The sequence below is a fragment of the Patagioenas fasciata genome, chromosome 1, assembly GCF_037038585.1.
Source record: "Patagioenas fasciata isolate bPatFas1 chromosome 1, bPatFas1.hap1, whole genome shotgun sequence".
Classification (NCBI taxonomy): domain Eukaryota; kingdom Metazoa; phylum Chordata; class Aves; order Columbiformes; family Columbidae; genus Patagioenas; species Patagioenas fasciata.
In genome coordinates this window covers 148,329,492-148,345,481 of record NC_092520.1, presented here as the reverse complement: position 1 = coordinate 148,345,481, position 15,990 = coordinate 148,329,492, and the positions used below count along the sequence as shown (strand labels likewise).

General features: G+C 38.1%; 1 protein-coding gene across 6 annotated transcripts in view; it reads left to right on the top strand.

The window, feature by feature from the left end:
• FGD4 (FYVE, RhoGEF and PH domain containing 4) overlaps positions 1-15,990 on the top strand; it is a 118,237-nt gene that overhangs the window by 68,085 nt on the left and 34,162 nt on the right. For all 6 annotated transcript variants that reach the window (XM_065842627.2, XM_065842603.2, XM_065842611.2 and 3 more), the window contains exons 2-3: positions 5,758-5,922; positions 12,970-13,150. In XM_065842627.2, coding sequence (XP_065698699.2) covers positions 5,758-5,922; positions 12,970-13,150 — 346 coding nt within the window. The remainder of the gene's footprint in view (positions 1-5,757; positions 5,923-12,969; positions 13,151-15,990) is intronic.

The following is a 15,990-nucleotide window of genomic DNA, read 5'->3' as shown; positions in this document are numbered from 1 at the left end:
GCAATAAATGCTATGAAAGGGAGGTTAATATTTGTTTGGTAGTCCTTGGAATGTTCCCATGCAGTGGGGAATAATTGCTTTATATGCATTACATCTTCATTATACCAAGAAAGTGGTCTACCTTCATCTGTTGAACTTAGAATATTTTTGCCTGTGTCTGGAGAATAGCTTTGCAAGGAAAAAAACCCTAGATTTTAAAATTTTGCCAGTGTATGTATCTGAACTAATCCTTTAATAGAATCTGATATGTGTCCTTTGCCAAGATTCCACTCTTCAAAGATCATTCTAAACCTTCTGGTATTTGCCTTTTATTTTCTTGGCCATTACCTTCTGGCAGAAAGAAAATTAATATCTTCAGTGAGACAGCCGTCCTGACTTCAGCAGAAGTTATTTTTTTCCTCTTTTTGCAGCGTTGGGTTATCAACTGTTCGCAGTATTTCAGCAGTGGCTCACCGCAGTAAAGACTGGTCTGATGTTTAACCTTTAGAGCTCACGTGTGCACAGCAGAATATCAGTATGAAGTTACTGTGCTGTTCTGCAACTGCAGAACATTCACAACTCTGTCACCACTGTGATGGGGGACGTGAAGATATATCAAAACACAAATGTGTCATTAACTTGGGAGGGGTAGCATTTCATAGAGTTTGGAGGAGGATACTTGGACCTCCAGACTTGCTACTGTTCTCCTTCATGCTCCTAATTTTCCATATAGTTTGAGCTTAGTTACATTATTTTTAAAATGTGTTTGGATATGCATCAGCAGCATAAGCCTCTTAGCAACATGTCAGTTCCTCTCACAAACAGGACAAACCTGTGAAGGTTAGGTACCAATTTACTAGATACTTAGTTTTGAGGGGAGGTTTGGACACAGTTGTGGGCAAAATCCATGACCTGATTTACTAGATTTCCTGCTCAAGCCTTGACAAATCTGTTGTTGTAACTGCTTGGGTGAGAGGCCGCTGGCTGCCTTCTTGTTTATGCTCAAGAAGCTGATTACTCTTGTCCTGGTGTTGCTACAGCTCCTGTGGTGTTTGGTGAGTGAGTGGATGGTTTGGATTAGTCTGTGTAGTTTCAGTGCTCCTTAATGCTCTTCTGAACAGATCAGGAGATTGGTTAAGCCACAGTAACCAACCACACAATGTTTTGATAGATAGACTGGTAGCTGAACCTCTACATATGTCTAGGGTGAGGAAGGGTGAGGCTTTGCATTGATCTTCCATAAAAAGATCTAGCAGTAGAACGTCATGGCCATAGCCATTATGACAGGTAGTATATATAACTATGTAATTTCAAGAGAAGTAATTTTGAGACTTAAATTTTGCCTCCTTGCAGTCACAAGAGAGCAACCCTTTCCCAGTAGACTTTGGTTACATCCAGAAATGCTGCATTTCTGTCATCCATAATGTATGGTAAGAGTGGGATCACAATGGCAGTAAAAGTTAGACAATGCTGTGACAGTGTGAATATTCTATGTGCTGTAAGCAGGACTGCAAATAAATATAACATAAGACATCTGATGGAGGACCTATCCAATACTAAAACATTAGTTTAACCTTTTGTGAATGTAAATTAGCTGTATTTTCTGTGTTACTGGCATTTCAAGATGGCTGATTGTCCAAATGTTCATGGCTCCAAGTTATTTCTAATTAAAATGCTCTGAAAAAATAGCATCACCTAACTTCAAACATTCTTGCGGATACAAGCACATCTGCAAGTATTCTAGCTTCTAATTTCCTTGCAGATGATAAGCAAAATAAGTGCTTATCAAATATGCAGTGTTTGTTTCTGTTTTCTGTTAGTTGTTACCTCCTCTTTCTTATTACGCTTTTGCCTGCCGCCATTTTATTTTATTTTTTTTAGTCTTTCCCACCTTTCTCTCCGCTTCAGTGTATTTAATCGTCCTTGCTTATAATAAGTGGTGTTAATCATGTACTAGTGAACACAGTAACTGGCTGGAAGCATTTTGTTGCTGGTTGCATTTCTGAGTTTGAGTAAAATATCTGTTATTATAATGCATAGGAATAGCATTAATGTGCAAGTCTTTCTTTAATCAGGTCAGAAATAATCACAATGGGAGTCTAATTCAGCCCAGTAAAAACTGCAGGGTTTTGCAGCATGTCTGGCTTTTTGCATATCGAATGGTATTTTAAGTTGTACTTAGAGGGCAACACCTGTATTTCTAACAGGTAGACTGTATTACTGAGTGCTAAAATAGACAGAATTGAGCTGCCCTACTGAAATGCATACTGATGACTATGGACCAAGTGTTTGGTATTTTTATAGTGTGTTGCAAGTTATGTGATTTGGGATTTTGATATACTATACCTACAAGTCTTTTTTACTAGATAGAGGTCTGTGGTGAAAATTCCTGTATTTTTGCCATCATTTTCTTGCCTGCATCACCTGGAAAGCAATACCTTCTACTAACTAGAAACCAGGACTTAGATCTCCAGGGATGTTAAAGGATACTTTTTATCCAGAGAATTTGACTACCTAATTTTGTATGAGGTATGGTGCGGCTAGAGTTAATTTACCTTTTTCCATTCCAGCTTTACATGAAGAAAACTGTTCATCCTGAGGTGGCTATATTACTCTTTAAAACACATAGCTTGAGGATATGACATGATTAACAGAATTACTAGTTTGAAATATAGGTTAAATGTCTGTTGGATGTCCATCTCCAGCAAATATGGCTTCCAGACAGGGTGAATAATTTGTGTAACAGCTTGTACAACAACAATAAATTTGAAGACATTCTGTTTCCCTGCACACCCTGTGTGCACAGTTGTTAGGTGTGTGAAGCCAGAGCATGTCTTGGGTCACAAGTTCTCTCGGAGTTTTGGTTTTCTGTAGGCAGTTGCAAAAGATCCTGCTATGGAGAAGCGATCTTTCCTGTTGCTGGTGTTACAGTTTTGTATTACAGTGGACAAGCTTTACAAAATGACTTTTGCCCGCTGAATGCAACTAATATTTGCCAATCGGGGGGGGGGGGGGGGCATGTGATGCCGTCAACAAAATCGATTCTTAAGGCAACCTTATGTTTTTTGCATTGCAGGTTTGTTTTCAGCTGTTCCTGTTTTTTCTGAACTTTGTATTAAGGCTCTGTGTTTGCATGTGTAAACCAAGTAGAATCAAAGTATAAATATCTGCTTGAGGGACTGGGGTTGCGTTTAAATGATTGCTTCAGACCGATCTCAGTAAGGGCTACTGCCGAGAGGAGGTGTCTGTCCTCTTCCAGACATATTCCTGGCTGTCCCCTTGTGCCAGCGGTAGTGCTTGGGTGACCATGAGGTCAAACCGATCTAAAATATACTGCAGCTTTCAACTGCATCATTTCTGACGCTCATCTCACTGTGGTTGAACAAGCACTGATGGTAGCACAGGGAAGGAGCAGCCAGAAGCAGAAGGTGGAGTGGATGGTGACAGAGAGAGAGGAGGAGTGACAAACCACAGAGCTGCTCTGTTGAGCAGCAGCTCTGTATCTGCCTTGGCTTAAAGTGATCATGAGTGATAACCTAAAACAGGAATAAGTGCCTTGATAAAGTTCTGTGTATAAAACAAGTTCCTATTCTGACCTAAGCAGTACCTTGTTTTCTTAGGGAATGCTTTTAATAAATAAGGTACAATTTTGAGAGAAATTTCCAGCCCTGGGCTGAAGAGTTGACAGCAGCGATGACCCTTACTTAGCTGCAGTTGGGGGAATTTGAGATTTTTAAGTGTATTAGCTGTCTAATCTGCAGGCAAAATAGTTTTCAGAAAGCTCTAAGACCACGTTTTCACCCTCATGGCAAAGTTATGACTGATCTGAATGTAGTATTATAAATTATGTTCAGTTGCCAGCCTGACTTGTGGATCGTACCGGTCCTGGCAGGAGTTACTCTTTCTTAAATTTGTTTTTGAATTGGGGATACCCCAACTGGAGTGTAAACTGTGACAGTATGGTATAGGATTCTGTAGAACAGGGAATTCAGCCTGTTGGCTCTTTAGAGACAAGAAAGACTTGCTGGTATGACACCCCGTACCATCTCTTTGGTCTGTCTAAGAGCTTCCAGTGCTCCCACCTCCATAGGAGAGACAGAAATGGCACTTAAGGTACCTCCTTAGGGATTGATGAATGGTGTGGGGTGGAGCTCCCACTTCTGTAGTACCCAGGGAAACAGAGCTAAGGAATTTCTGACTGAGATCACAAACATCTGAGAAGCTTCCATATGTGGTGGGCCTCACTAAGTTCTCTGCATTTGTCTGGGAGCATCCACCTTTATGTTCTCAGGAGATCTCTTGCTAATTGAAAGAAATAGAAGTGGGAAAAATGCTGTGTTGCAGCCACAGATGTCCTGCGTGTGTTGTGATCCAAGTACTGGCTCTTTGGTAGGGCTGGGTTGTTGATCTCTGTGTGGACCTCTGCAAGTTTCCATGTTTGTAGAGACAGTTTCTTGTAGGGCAACTTCCGTATCGGAAATGGAAAAAAAACGTTTATAAGAAATAAAACATAAATACTTGAAAATATTATTGGAATCCACAAAACACTGAAGAGTCTTTAAACATTGGTGAACAATAGCTATGGCATCTCTTTCCACTTCTTGTCTAAGAGCAGGCTTGGCTGTTGCTAGGAATGGCTTGATAGGATGGATTTTGCTGTGGGATAGGAAGATGGATTAGATCAAAGGGTCCAGACCTTGCAGACAAGTTGTTGTTCAAAATCCATCAGAGAATTGCCTTGTGAAATGATGGACTGGGATTTGGATTTGCTTTTCTGGAAACATGCAAACAAAGCTCCACTCATGTTTGCATTTCTACTAGTACAAGCAAACAATGAAGACGAATAATAAAACCAGTAAATTTGTGTTCAAACTCTACCCTAATAATTTTGTTGAAGATGAAAATAATTATGACAAAACTGCAATAAATAAGTGGGCTTTTCGCTTTCCCTTGTTTCTCCCCACAAAAAAAAAAAGTTGTAGAATTTTTTTGATTCAGAGATGAATTAAGATTGGCCTAAGTGAGATCTCAAGGTCTTTCATAGTATTTCAAGTTTTTGATTGTGTTTACAGAACTGCTTATTTCCAAACCCCACAACAAAAGCCTATGGTTCAGGCTTGTGTGAGCATATTCAAATAAGTGCTTTTATTACACTTGCCATTGTTTGGATATTATTTGCTTTATATTTGCTTCCAGTTTTCCTACATATACCAGGATATTGATCCTCTTAATCAGACTAAATTCCATTCTGCTAGGAAGAAATGTAATAGCAGTATCAGCTGGTTTGTGCTTTGCTTTTTTAATACTTACAATAGGAGCCCTTTCTTACAGAAAAGTTGCAATACATTTATCTAATTTTTGGATGCTACCTTCAATAATAAAAGAAACATTTTGAATGTATAGCATTTTGTGAACACTTTGAATACAGAAGTAGAATCACTGAACTAAAATGCTGGTTTTTCTATAGTTGTGTTGAAGAAACCCATTGACAATTCAGATAGGAAGAAGTCTGTTAGAGACTTTAATCTCTCTGTAGGAGAGCCTAGGCTAGGCATGGTGGAGATCTTTATATATCCAACTCTTCAAGGTTTAAGCAACATAATAAATTTCAGTGAAAGGCAAAGCATGTCTTTAGGATGAGATAGTCTTCAAAGGGGAGACAAGTATTCTGTTTTTCTCTAGAGAAATGTTAGCCCTAAATAAATGTATTTATAAACATTCCACCTTATATATTTAATCTGGTTTCTAACTTTTTTTTTGTACCCATTTGCTTTTCAGGCAGCAGCCTCTGTCCAAAGTCCTTAATATTCACTAGATCTTGTACAGCAAGTGTGACAACCAGGCTAGTTGAGCAGAATGTACACAATGAAGCGGCTCAGGGAATAAATGGAAGCGTGCCAGTCAAACAGTCCCCACGTCCAGCTTCAAATCCAAAGCCACAAGGTAAGTAGTCTCAAGTATTTTGGTTAAGGAAGTTATTCTTCTCCAACTTTAAGAGAAATAGAGCACCTTGAAAGAACTTTATTTGCCAGAAATAAAATGGGTGGGGGGGAGAAGGCATGCTATGGAAATACAGTAGTTTTGTAAATGCTTTATGAATTGGTAATTTCTTATAATAATTTCTAGTAATAATTTCCTTTCTGAAAAAGGTTCTCAGAAGGAAAGTTGGACTTGCTAATGTAATATGATACAAGCACGTAGTTACAATTTTTATCTCAAGCATCTAGTAATTTGCTGTGTACTTACTGCCAGGTAGCATGAGTTAAATTTGGTCTCCGCCCAAGAAGTAGCTAGTAGGTAAAGATGGGAGAATGCGTGTAAGCACCTTGTTTGTATTAAACTATTGACAGGACTTATTTTTCAAAAGATTACTGAAAAGGTTGTGATACTATTTTTGAATTGGAGGGTTTGGCAGGCTGGCTTCAAGGCGGAGGTAGTGGGGAAGATATTTATTCAGGGCCCTTGGGGTTCAAGCAGAGTTCAAGAGGAACCCTCCTGCAGGAGTATGTGGAAAGGAGGGAACTTTGTGGTTCTGCAGTAAAAGCTGACCAATAATGTCTCCAGAGAAGATTTCCCTTCTTCCTGTCCATATATAGTGTCTTCACTTTTAGAAGCTAAATAGGTCAACCTACATGTCGACTTTCTGTATCTAAACCTCAAACCATCTTATTATGTGATCTTCTCAGTAATATTGATTCTGCAGAGGTTGATAACAATAAAGAATTACCGTATTTTGGAAATCTGTTTCAGTGCAAATCTGGATGGATGTCTTTAAGCAGTGACATGCAATAGGAACTTCATTCGTGTCACAGGTTATTAAAAAAAAAAAAAAAGTAAGTTTAGAAGACTGATATCACAATCCTGCTCAGTGAATTGGATTCTGAGACACAATGCTGCTGTGACAGAAACGAGAATTACTTGTAGAATACTAGATCACATCTAAATCATGCATAGAAACTAGAACCACATAGAGTCATCATGTAGTGGATTTAACAATCTGTGTAGCAATTAATGGGAAAATACATCTTGAATTTTGCATCAATCCTGAGGAGGGAAGAAACTTATTGGTGTGTCAAGAAAGTTGTATTTACTTCAGGAGATAGCAAAATAAAGCTGTAATTTTTTGTATTGTTTGTTTTTATAGAATTTTTACCAGTATTGTTTGCTAAACTGAGATGCTCATATCAGTCATATGTAAACATTAATCACTGAGTAGTCTTTCTGCACCAGTTCCTAGGTCTCTGAAATGTGTTCTTTAAAGCTCAGTTAACAAGATAACAGGTATTCTTCCTAAGAAGAATATTTTAGACACCTGTTAATGGATAAACAGAAATGGGCAATCAATAAAAAGATTTTAAGCCTTTCAAAAACAAATCCAGGCCACTTATTATAAATTTTAGCTGTAAGATAAGTTAGAAGTTGGCCATTACTGGATCCCATTCATTCAAGTAGTTATGCAGCTGTTGTTGCTCTTTGCCAGTCATGACTTCTGTTACTGTCAAAATTGCTTGCTCCAAAATGTGGCATAGCTAGGAATAGCATTGTAGTCTGAGAAAGGCAGCTGTGTAGATTATATTCAACAATACTGTTGTAAATAGTATTTTGTGCCTGCTTTGTTCATGGGTTTATGTCTTCCTCCATTTGTTTCTATTAAATAAATGCATCATAGCAAAGTTATATAGTTTATCTTTTTGGCTTTTTATTGAATTGGAGCAAAACAAAATAGAATTAATGCGATTTGCATTTGAGAGTGCAAACAATCTAAGCAAACTAAATTGCTCTAGTTAAATTGGGTTTAAATGTGGATGCTTTTTTTTTTTTTTGAACAGCTTTCCATGTACAAGCACAGAAACATTTTTGGTTTATAGTAGCAGGAAGTGTTTTTTTCCAAATTGTTGTTCTAGTCATGTAAATACTAAGTGTCCTTTCATAGTGAAAGGAAACAAGATCACAGACCTGAATTGTAATGCCGGTGTATTTGATTGTCAATGAACTAACTGCAAAATGCCCTTCATCTAACCTACCAAAATGTGTGTCATTAAAATGAGTGATAAAAAGATGACTTTGAGGTTGCGTTACAAGTGGGGTACAGCTATTTGTAGTAAATTTAGCTTGAACATAGAAGAAAAATGTCCAAAATCTTGCACTTGAAGTGAACCCTGGACTCTGAACCTCTTTTGTCTGTACTTGGTTTCTGAGAAGTAGTTTAGATATTTGGAAACAGATCACTTGGGGCAGCTAGATCAAGTGAATAAATTTATCCCCAGAATCCAATATAAAATTCTTTCATTTGCATTTTTTTTCCCTTGGCATCTCAAGGAGAAAACAAACTAGCTGTCTGATACACTGGCAGAAAAAGAACCATTTTTGTTCACCAATAATTCCTTCCATCAACAGTTTAGCAATTGGTATGTCAGATTTCTGTGTTGAGTACAGTTTGATTCATGAAAGTCTTTGCACATCTGGAACAAAGCCTGAAATTGGCTGAAGGCCGATGAGGGAGTTGAGCAAAGAAATCAGGACTGCGAAGCAAAGCAGTCGCAGTCTGTACCAGCTGTGAAACATGGTGTTTTGCCTTTGCATCAGTGCTGTGCATCCTTGGATACAGTGGCCTAATCAAGACTGGAGGTAGTCAGTGGAAACAGCAAAATACACTAGTGAGTTTCGAGGCAAATATGACGCATGAAGCAAATTGGTAGATAAATTGAAATTTGCCCTTAACTACAAATATTTGGGCAGCAATGTGACCACAGCAATAGCAGAATGTGACATGTGCAAATTGATAATTTTTTTCTAGTTTCTTCTATTCCCTGCTCTTTGAAGCTCTTGCATGAGCTTTATATGATGCCCAGTTACTAAATGAGCACTGAAACTGTTCTCTGATCCAGGCAGTATAGAAAATATGTTGAAGTGTTAATACTTCTTAAAAGCAGTGAAGTGTCCTGTCAGTTCAAGCCTGTGCATCAGTTGCTCATTTAAATTTATCTAATGAATGCTTAGGAGTACTTCTAAATCTCCTGCTGAGGTTGAAGAGGAGTTTTTGTTTGGGAGATTATTTTCCACTGATTTGTGCTACTGTGAAATAATATGGTCACACGGCATTCAACATGTAGACTTCAGCAGTTAGTTTTAGCTGGCTGTCTACTGTGTAGCATCAGTCCTGTCCTCCTTTCTCAGTTAATTATAATATAGTCTATGGCTTTGAAGTTATTTCTGGGCCCAGAAAAGCTGAAAGACCTCTTAAAGGCCTGGGATGTATACTCTGCTTCTCTGGCAAATAAAACTGATACAATTAAAGGTGACTTGAACTAAAACTGAGAGCTGCTTCTAGCTACACTTCTCCAGTCTCAGTGGTGCTTTCAGAAACCTGTAGCAATGTCTCTTTTATCACCAAAACTACTAAATCCCAAACATTATCTTCAGGAAGAAGACAAAAGAGAGGACAAAGCACATGATTATTTTTGGTCTTCTTTATTAATATATTACTGGAAGATATTTGTTCTGATGTGATTAAAAAATGTGGAAGTGTACATTCTAAAGAGGAGGTGACTTTTCTCTCTCTTTGTGCTGAGTCTAGGATACTAGATGGTTTTTACTGTTCTTGTGAGTGTAAATCTTTGGTATCTTTCCAGCTGTGCTCATTTGACCTTCCTGAAAGTGATGGAGCATGCAAGGAGGTGATGAAGGATGACTCAGGCAGGAGAGCCGCAGTTGCTTACTGCAGGAACTTTTCACTCTCTATTTTCATTGAATCAAAGCACAGCAACATTTTTAACCAGCAGGAGCTGAAGGCGTAGAGGGAGATTGTACATATACATGATGGAATGGGAGACAATGGTACAAATCGCTCAAAAGGAACAATCATCTTTGCTGACTCTAAAGAATATTAGCAAAGATTGTTTATCACTTCTCTTGAAAAGTAATGTGCTCAAAGTTGAATGTAAAACTAGGCATTGCATCTTAAATCTTGATGAGCTATTTTGGCTAGTGTTGTATAGTAGCAACTACCTGTGTGTACTGTGTGGTTTTCTTTGGGCAGAATATGCAGTTCATATCTCCTAATGAGCTCAGAATTGTACAGTATAGAGACAAGAGTATTTATAGACTCAAACAGAGCTCTGTATTATGTGGGGCATTACAATGGGCTAGTCTTTTCTCTCCCTTCTTTTCTTTAAGATCCTTGCTGTGTGCACATTGAAAAATAATCTGATTAAAACAAAACAGTTCAGAAGTACATTGAGGGGAGAATTAATGGAATTTGTTTTCCATAATCCCTGTTAACAAGGTTGACCTTACAGGAAGGTTTGTGGGCTTTTTTTGTCTTACATTACTGATTCTTTTCATTGATCTTGTGACTGTCCTTTCCCATTGCTCTATTTCTAAAACTTACAGTAGCTGCAGCAGCAGTTGATTAAGGGAAATACTGTCTGTTACATGGTAGTAGGGAGTAGAGAAGAAAATATTTTGCATTAGTGAATTGACATGGCTGGCTGGTTTCTGGTTCTCTTCTGAAGGCATTACAGGGATTTTCAGTATGCTGGGGTTGTCCAGTTTGACCAGAGGTTCCTCATGCTTACCCTACTGAAATGTTGCTAAGCTGAGGCTTTTTTCAGTACTAGCTGCAAAAGTGTGCGACACCTCCACAGAATGTCCTAGAATTTGATTCTTGTCCCAGTGGATCCAGTATAAAAATAGCTTCCAACTAATTCCTTCTGCTTTATGACTAGATATTAATTCCCTCAAGTTTAATAGTTTTAATATATCCTTGTGAGAATATTAACAATTTATGAGATGTACAAAAGAATTTGAGATGTACAAGCCTGTTAAATAAGAGAATACACAGGTCCGCAGATTATACAAAATCCATGGCAAGAACAAGAAGTGTTTCTACCAACTAGTGTAGTGCTGGTCAGTAAATCCACCCAATGTCCCTTTTCCTTCTATCTCCTCCCCAAGGGACTGGCAGTGCCCAAGCTCAATTATGTGTCCTGCTTTTTCCCAGCCTGCTTGTATCACATTTTTCAGCTGTCCCGTTGCCTTTGTCAGCACAGCAAGCTATTCAGTGCTTGGACAATTACCTGATGCTTGTTGGCCTAATTCTGCCAGACCTTCACTGAACTCAGTAAGAAGAGGGAATGCAGGGAAAGCTGCTCCACCGCACTGCAGCTGGGCAAGTGTATGCAGCTTCTCTGGAGAGGCTTCATTTATCACATGTACTCAAGCGGTTACGCAATTCAATTTCCTGCTTGTTTCAGCATTGCACTGTAACTATTTGAAAATCGCAGTATTTTAAGTCATCCTTTCTGCACTCCATCCTTCTCCAAACTTGCTTTTTTGCTTGTGTTAATGTACATAACATTAAGCTTGAAAGGACCAAACATGTACACACTAAAAGCGTCTGATTTACAGTAATTCTTTTCCTTGTCCCTCTGATTTCATTTGTGATCTCTTGTAGTTGATATGATTGAAGTCTTAAGGTTTTTGTGGTGCATTCATTTCTTCATAGAGTCCCTCATGGTAACTTCAGACTGCAGCTATCTCTACAGTCCCTCCGATGTGCAATTGGATTACTGGAAGCACAGATAAATGTTACCTTTTATAAATTTAATGTACAGTAGAGGCGGAGAGTCATCCTAAATCAAGTATTCCTTCAAATTTATCATAGTCTATGATAGTATATTTGCACAGATTTTTTTCAACAACTCTTTCAAATGTCACTTGATAGGATTTAAGCTAATTCCTGTGGTGTACAAGTTTTCCAGGGCAACCCACTCGGCTGTTCTAGAGTCAGCGATGCAAGGAGCATGGCTTATTCACATCTATCTATTGTATATCCTATACTAGTGCGTATTTTATTTTCTACCACAACAGTTGCACATGATTCCTAATGCCAGTTCCTGTCCTTCCCTTCGTGTTTGCCCCGTGGCAGGTCTGTGCAGTTGCTGGAGGGCTGGTGCCTGGGGAGCAGAAGCTGAGCCCCTGGGGCTACCGGTTCTGTTGGAACTGCATTGCCTACTCCTGCTGATTTCTGCCTGCCTTTTAACAAAGGACAGATATAGTCCTTTATTTTTCAATTTCATATCAAATGCTTTTGCTTCCCCTCACAATAAGTTTTGGGAGTGTGTGTGGAAATGAACAGTGTCCTGTTCTTGGGAATAAAGGGCCATTCCATTAAGTCTCTCTTTTTGATGCAGCTGGAGGTGTGTTGCTCTGATAGTGGGACACATTTGAGCCCTGTCTGTAAAGCATTTTTGCTGGCCACAAATGCTGCATAGTCGCTTAAAGGGATAAAATTTAATTGAAAGATCTCCAGCACATGTGACTTTATTTGCTTTATGTGTCACCTTGTCCTTTGTGTTGTAGCCACTGCTGCATTAAACAGTGGCTGATCATTAACAATCTGTTTAGAAGGACTAGGAATGAGGAAAAATCAAGAAGAATAAAAATATTTTTAGGGGTCATGTTTTCAGCAGGATAAATAGAAAAAGGTTCAGTGAGTAAAGGAAGCTCAAAACTGAAGGCAAACAGCTTTTCCACTGTCTATAATTATTGAAGTCACAAGGGAGAATGTAAAGAATGAGAACAACAGATTTTTGGGGCGGCAATTTGAATCTGTCTTGAGCTCTACAGCACAGCTAGATCCTCTGATGATGCTTACTTCTTTTTTTATGATAAAAACTGCATTTATGGAGGCCAAAGATGCTTACTACAGTACAATATATATATATAAAAAAAGGAAAGTCCTCCAATTTTCTAGCTTGTTGAAGTGGCACATTATTCAGCTTTTATACAAGAAATATAGCAAGATCCCTGATACCAGATAGTTCATTAAAATATATATGAAGTCCCTGTGTTGATAAAGTAAAGGTTAAATAAAGCCAAGAGCAGCTCTTCTTCATTACTGTAGTACATTCTTATTAAAAAATCTCATATGTTCTAACTTTTCAAAGAAACAGTTCCTGAGCAATTGCTTCTTGTTGTTTTTTGCAGTGCCTCCAAAGCCAGTTCATCTGCAGAAGCTGTCAGCTGTTACATACCAAACCTCTAGGCATAAAGCTTTATCAAATCAAAAACCAAGAATGGAGGAAGAGACACCCACCCCTGTTTCTAGTGTCACAAAGGAGAAGTCCAGTAAAGTGTCAGATCTCATCAATCGTTTTGAGGGAGGCAGGTATGTAACAGAATTTGAATTGGTTTGTAACTCTGTGTGTGGGTTATTGGAGCTTGAACCTGTGAGGAAGAAAGCTGATGCCAAGATAGTGCTCAAACCCATCCCTGCCTGAGGAGTTGATAGCAAAACTGCGCGTGTTTTGAAATGGTGTAACCCAAACGTACAAGGTGTGCTTTTTCATAAGGTACTAGTCTTGATTTTTATTTTACAAAAAAGAAATAGACGAACTTTAGCATTTTTAAAACATTGTGGAAAAAATATCAGCAATTTGAAAAAGTACTGATTTTCCAATGAAACATTGGTGACAATCTTAAATTCTTTCGTTCTTGCAGAAAAAAATATTTATTTTTATAAGCCAATAGAAAAACCTGAAATCCTGATTTTCCTTTTATACTGACTTAACCTCTTCACATCATTCATGTGAAGATGGCCAACTGTGTGACTTATTTGTATTGATATGGCATACATTCACTAAACTGCTTTGTAGTACTTTGTGATTTTGGTGGAATATCTTCATATTATATCTTCATATTTTTGAATTTTGATGCTGGCCTTTACAGGAAACATTTGGTAGTTTGAGAAACAGAAGCCACAGCAAGCTCTGCTTTCACAAAATAGTGTTAGCTGTGTGTCTTTAATTAGATGTATCTGACAAGCATTATAAGCTCTGAAACAGAAGTTTTGAAAATATCTGCTCTGTGTAAAGAGAGCGACCCTCCAGAAAGCTTGTGGCAGAGGAGCAGCTGAAGAAAGAGTCTAGTGACAGCTGGGTGTTGCAAGCTTTGGATGTGGCTTTCTTTTGTTTCCTTGGGATACTGATGTTCTGAAGGCAGGGCCCCCATGAGAACAAAATGAATGCATGATGTACGACAGAGCACGTCCTTCTGAGAAGCCAAAGTATTAAGACTTTAATTAAAAGAATTTCCCCTCAAGATGGGGGATATTTAATCCTTTATACGGGAGCAGTTAAGCATTGCAAAAGTATGGCTAGTGGAAAAGAAATAATTTCAGAGCTTCATCTGCAAGAAACGTCTGTCATTAGACCAAGACTTAATTGCACTTCTGTCATGACAGCTGCCAAAAGATGAGAAAAAGAAATTACTGCAGCACTGAAGGTCCTGTGAATTCTTCTAGCACAGGTCTCCAGTCCTGTTATCGCTCTGTTTCCCAGTCTTCCTCCAAAGCATCATCTAAATATTTTTAACATTGTAGTACTCTTAGAAAAGTAATTTTATCCTTTGTGAAAGGAACCTCCTCAGGTTTTTTGTACCCTACACCAATGAGCCCTACATTTCTTCCTCCTAGACATCCCTGCTGCATTTGTAGAGGGAGTTATAAAGTAAGCAAGGAAAACTTTCTTGTCTGTAGATTTTTTTTTTAAATAGAGATGTTTTGTTTTGGGGACTAGGAGAAGCCGAGTTGCTTTTTGGCTGACGTAATTCATTAAGTACACCAAATAATCTGTCTAATGATTAAATTTTCCTCAACTCTATGATCTCTGCTTATGAGAAACTTTCATAATTAGCATGCTGAGTGCTAGCATATCCTACAGTGGCTGTGGGAGCAATTCCTGGTTTTGAAATGAGCTCAGCTCACAAAATGTGTCTTCCATGAAAGTAAACTTCACTTGTAATTATTGGTCTTCAAATGACTAGGTAGGATGTTCATGAACTGCAAACTGTGATTGTCAATTATGATAACATTTTCATTAGCCTGTACAGCCCACAAACATGTAGGGATGGCAAAAAGTTAATTAAACCTCTTTGCTGTCTGCATGCAATTGAAAAATGTAAATTAATTCTGTCTTTGAGTTAAACTTATTTTTAAGAAAAGACAATCCTTACACAGCTAAAGGAAAACTGATTTAAATTTCTTTGTTATATGATGGGAAAAGATGAAGGTAGTGTAAGATATTTTTTGAGCTATGTGTATGAAATTGCAGAATATGTTTACAGTATTTGTGTAAACTGTCCTATAAATAAGGAGTAAACATACAGTTTATAAGCAGTCTTCATCTTTCCAGAAGATAAATGGTCCATACTAGGAACAGTATGTTAGAGGATAGTCATGGTATCCTTTTGCAAGGTGAATGTGCCTTGTTAAGTGTACTTCAGACAAAAATGTATAGATTTTATTTTGGTTCCAATTTTATTTTTTTTAATTCCAAACTATAATGAAGCCAAGCACATTTACAGAGTAGGCTACCATTTATATTAGTCTAAAATTCAAAATCTCTAAAACAGAGAAAGAGATAATGAAAGTTATGAACAAGGGATGACATATGTTTAAAGGAGAGATACAATTTGGAGGAAAGAAAACTTCAGAAAAGATGCAGAATGATGAAAGGACACTGCTAAATAAACATTCTGGGGTAAGAAATGGGCTAAGGATTTAAAGCTTTTCCTGCAGTATGCTGAACTAAGGAAAGGGATGCTAAATGTTCTTGGATGTTTTTTCCTGCATTTTTATATAATTAAAGGGTAATTGGGGAACAGGCTGCTTGTTAGTTTAAGCATTGGACTGGGACTTGGGAGACCCTGAGTCTTTCTCAGTTTCTGCCAATAATCTCCTGGGACGCCTTGGGCAAGTTGCTGCGTGTGTCAGTGCCTCAGTTCCCTTGTCTGTTACTCTAGCTGATCACACTGCCTTCCATTTTACAAAGGAGATTCAAGAGAGATGAGGATGTCATGAATCAATATGGATGGCATGCTGAGTTTCCAGTAAGAGATGTGTGTTTTGATTGAATAATGCAGTTCTTAAGTCTTGATGGCCTGGACTTCCTAATATTAACATAGAAAAAAAAATGTTTTGGAGGGAATAAGTTATATGGTGCAACTCTC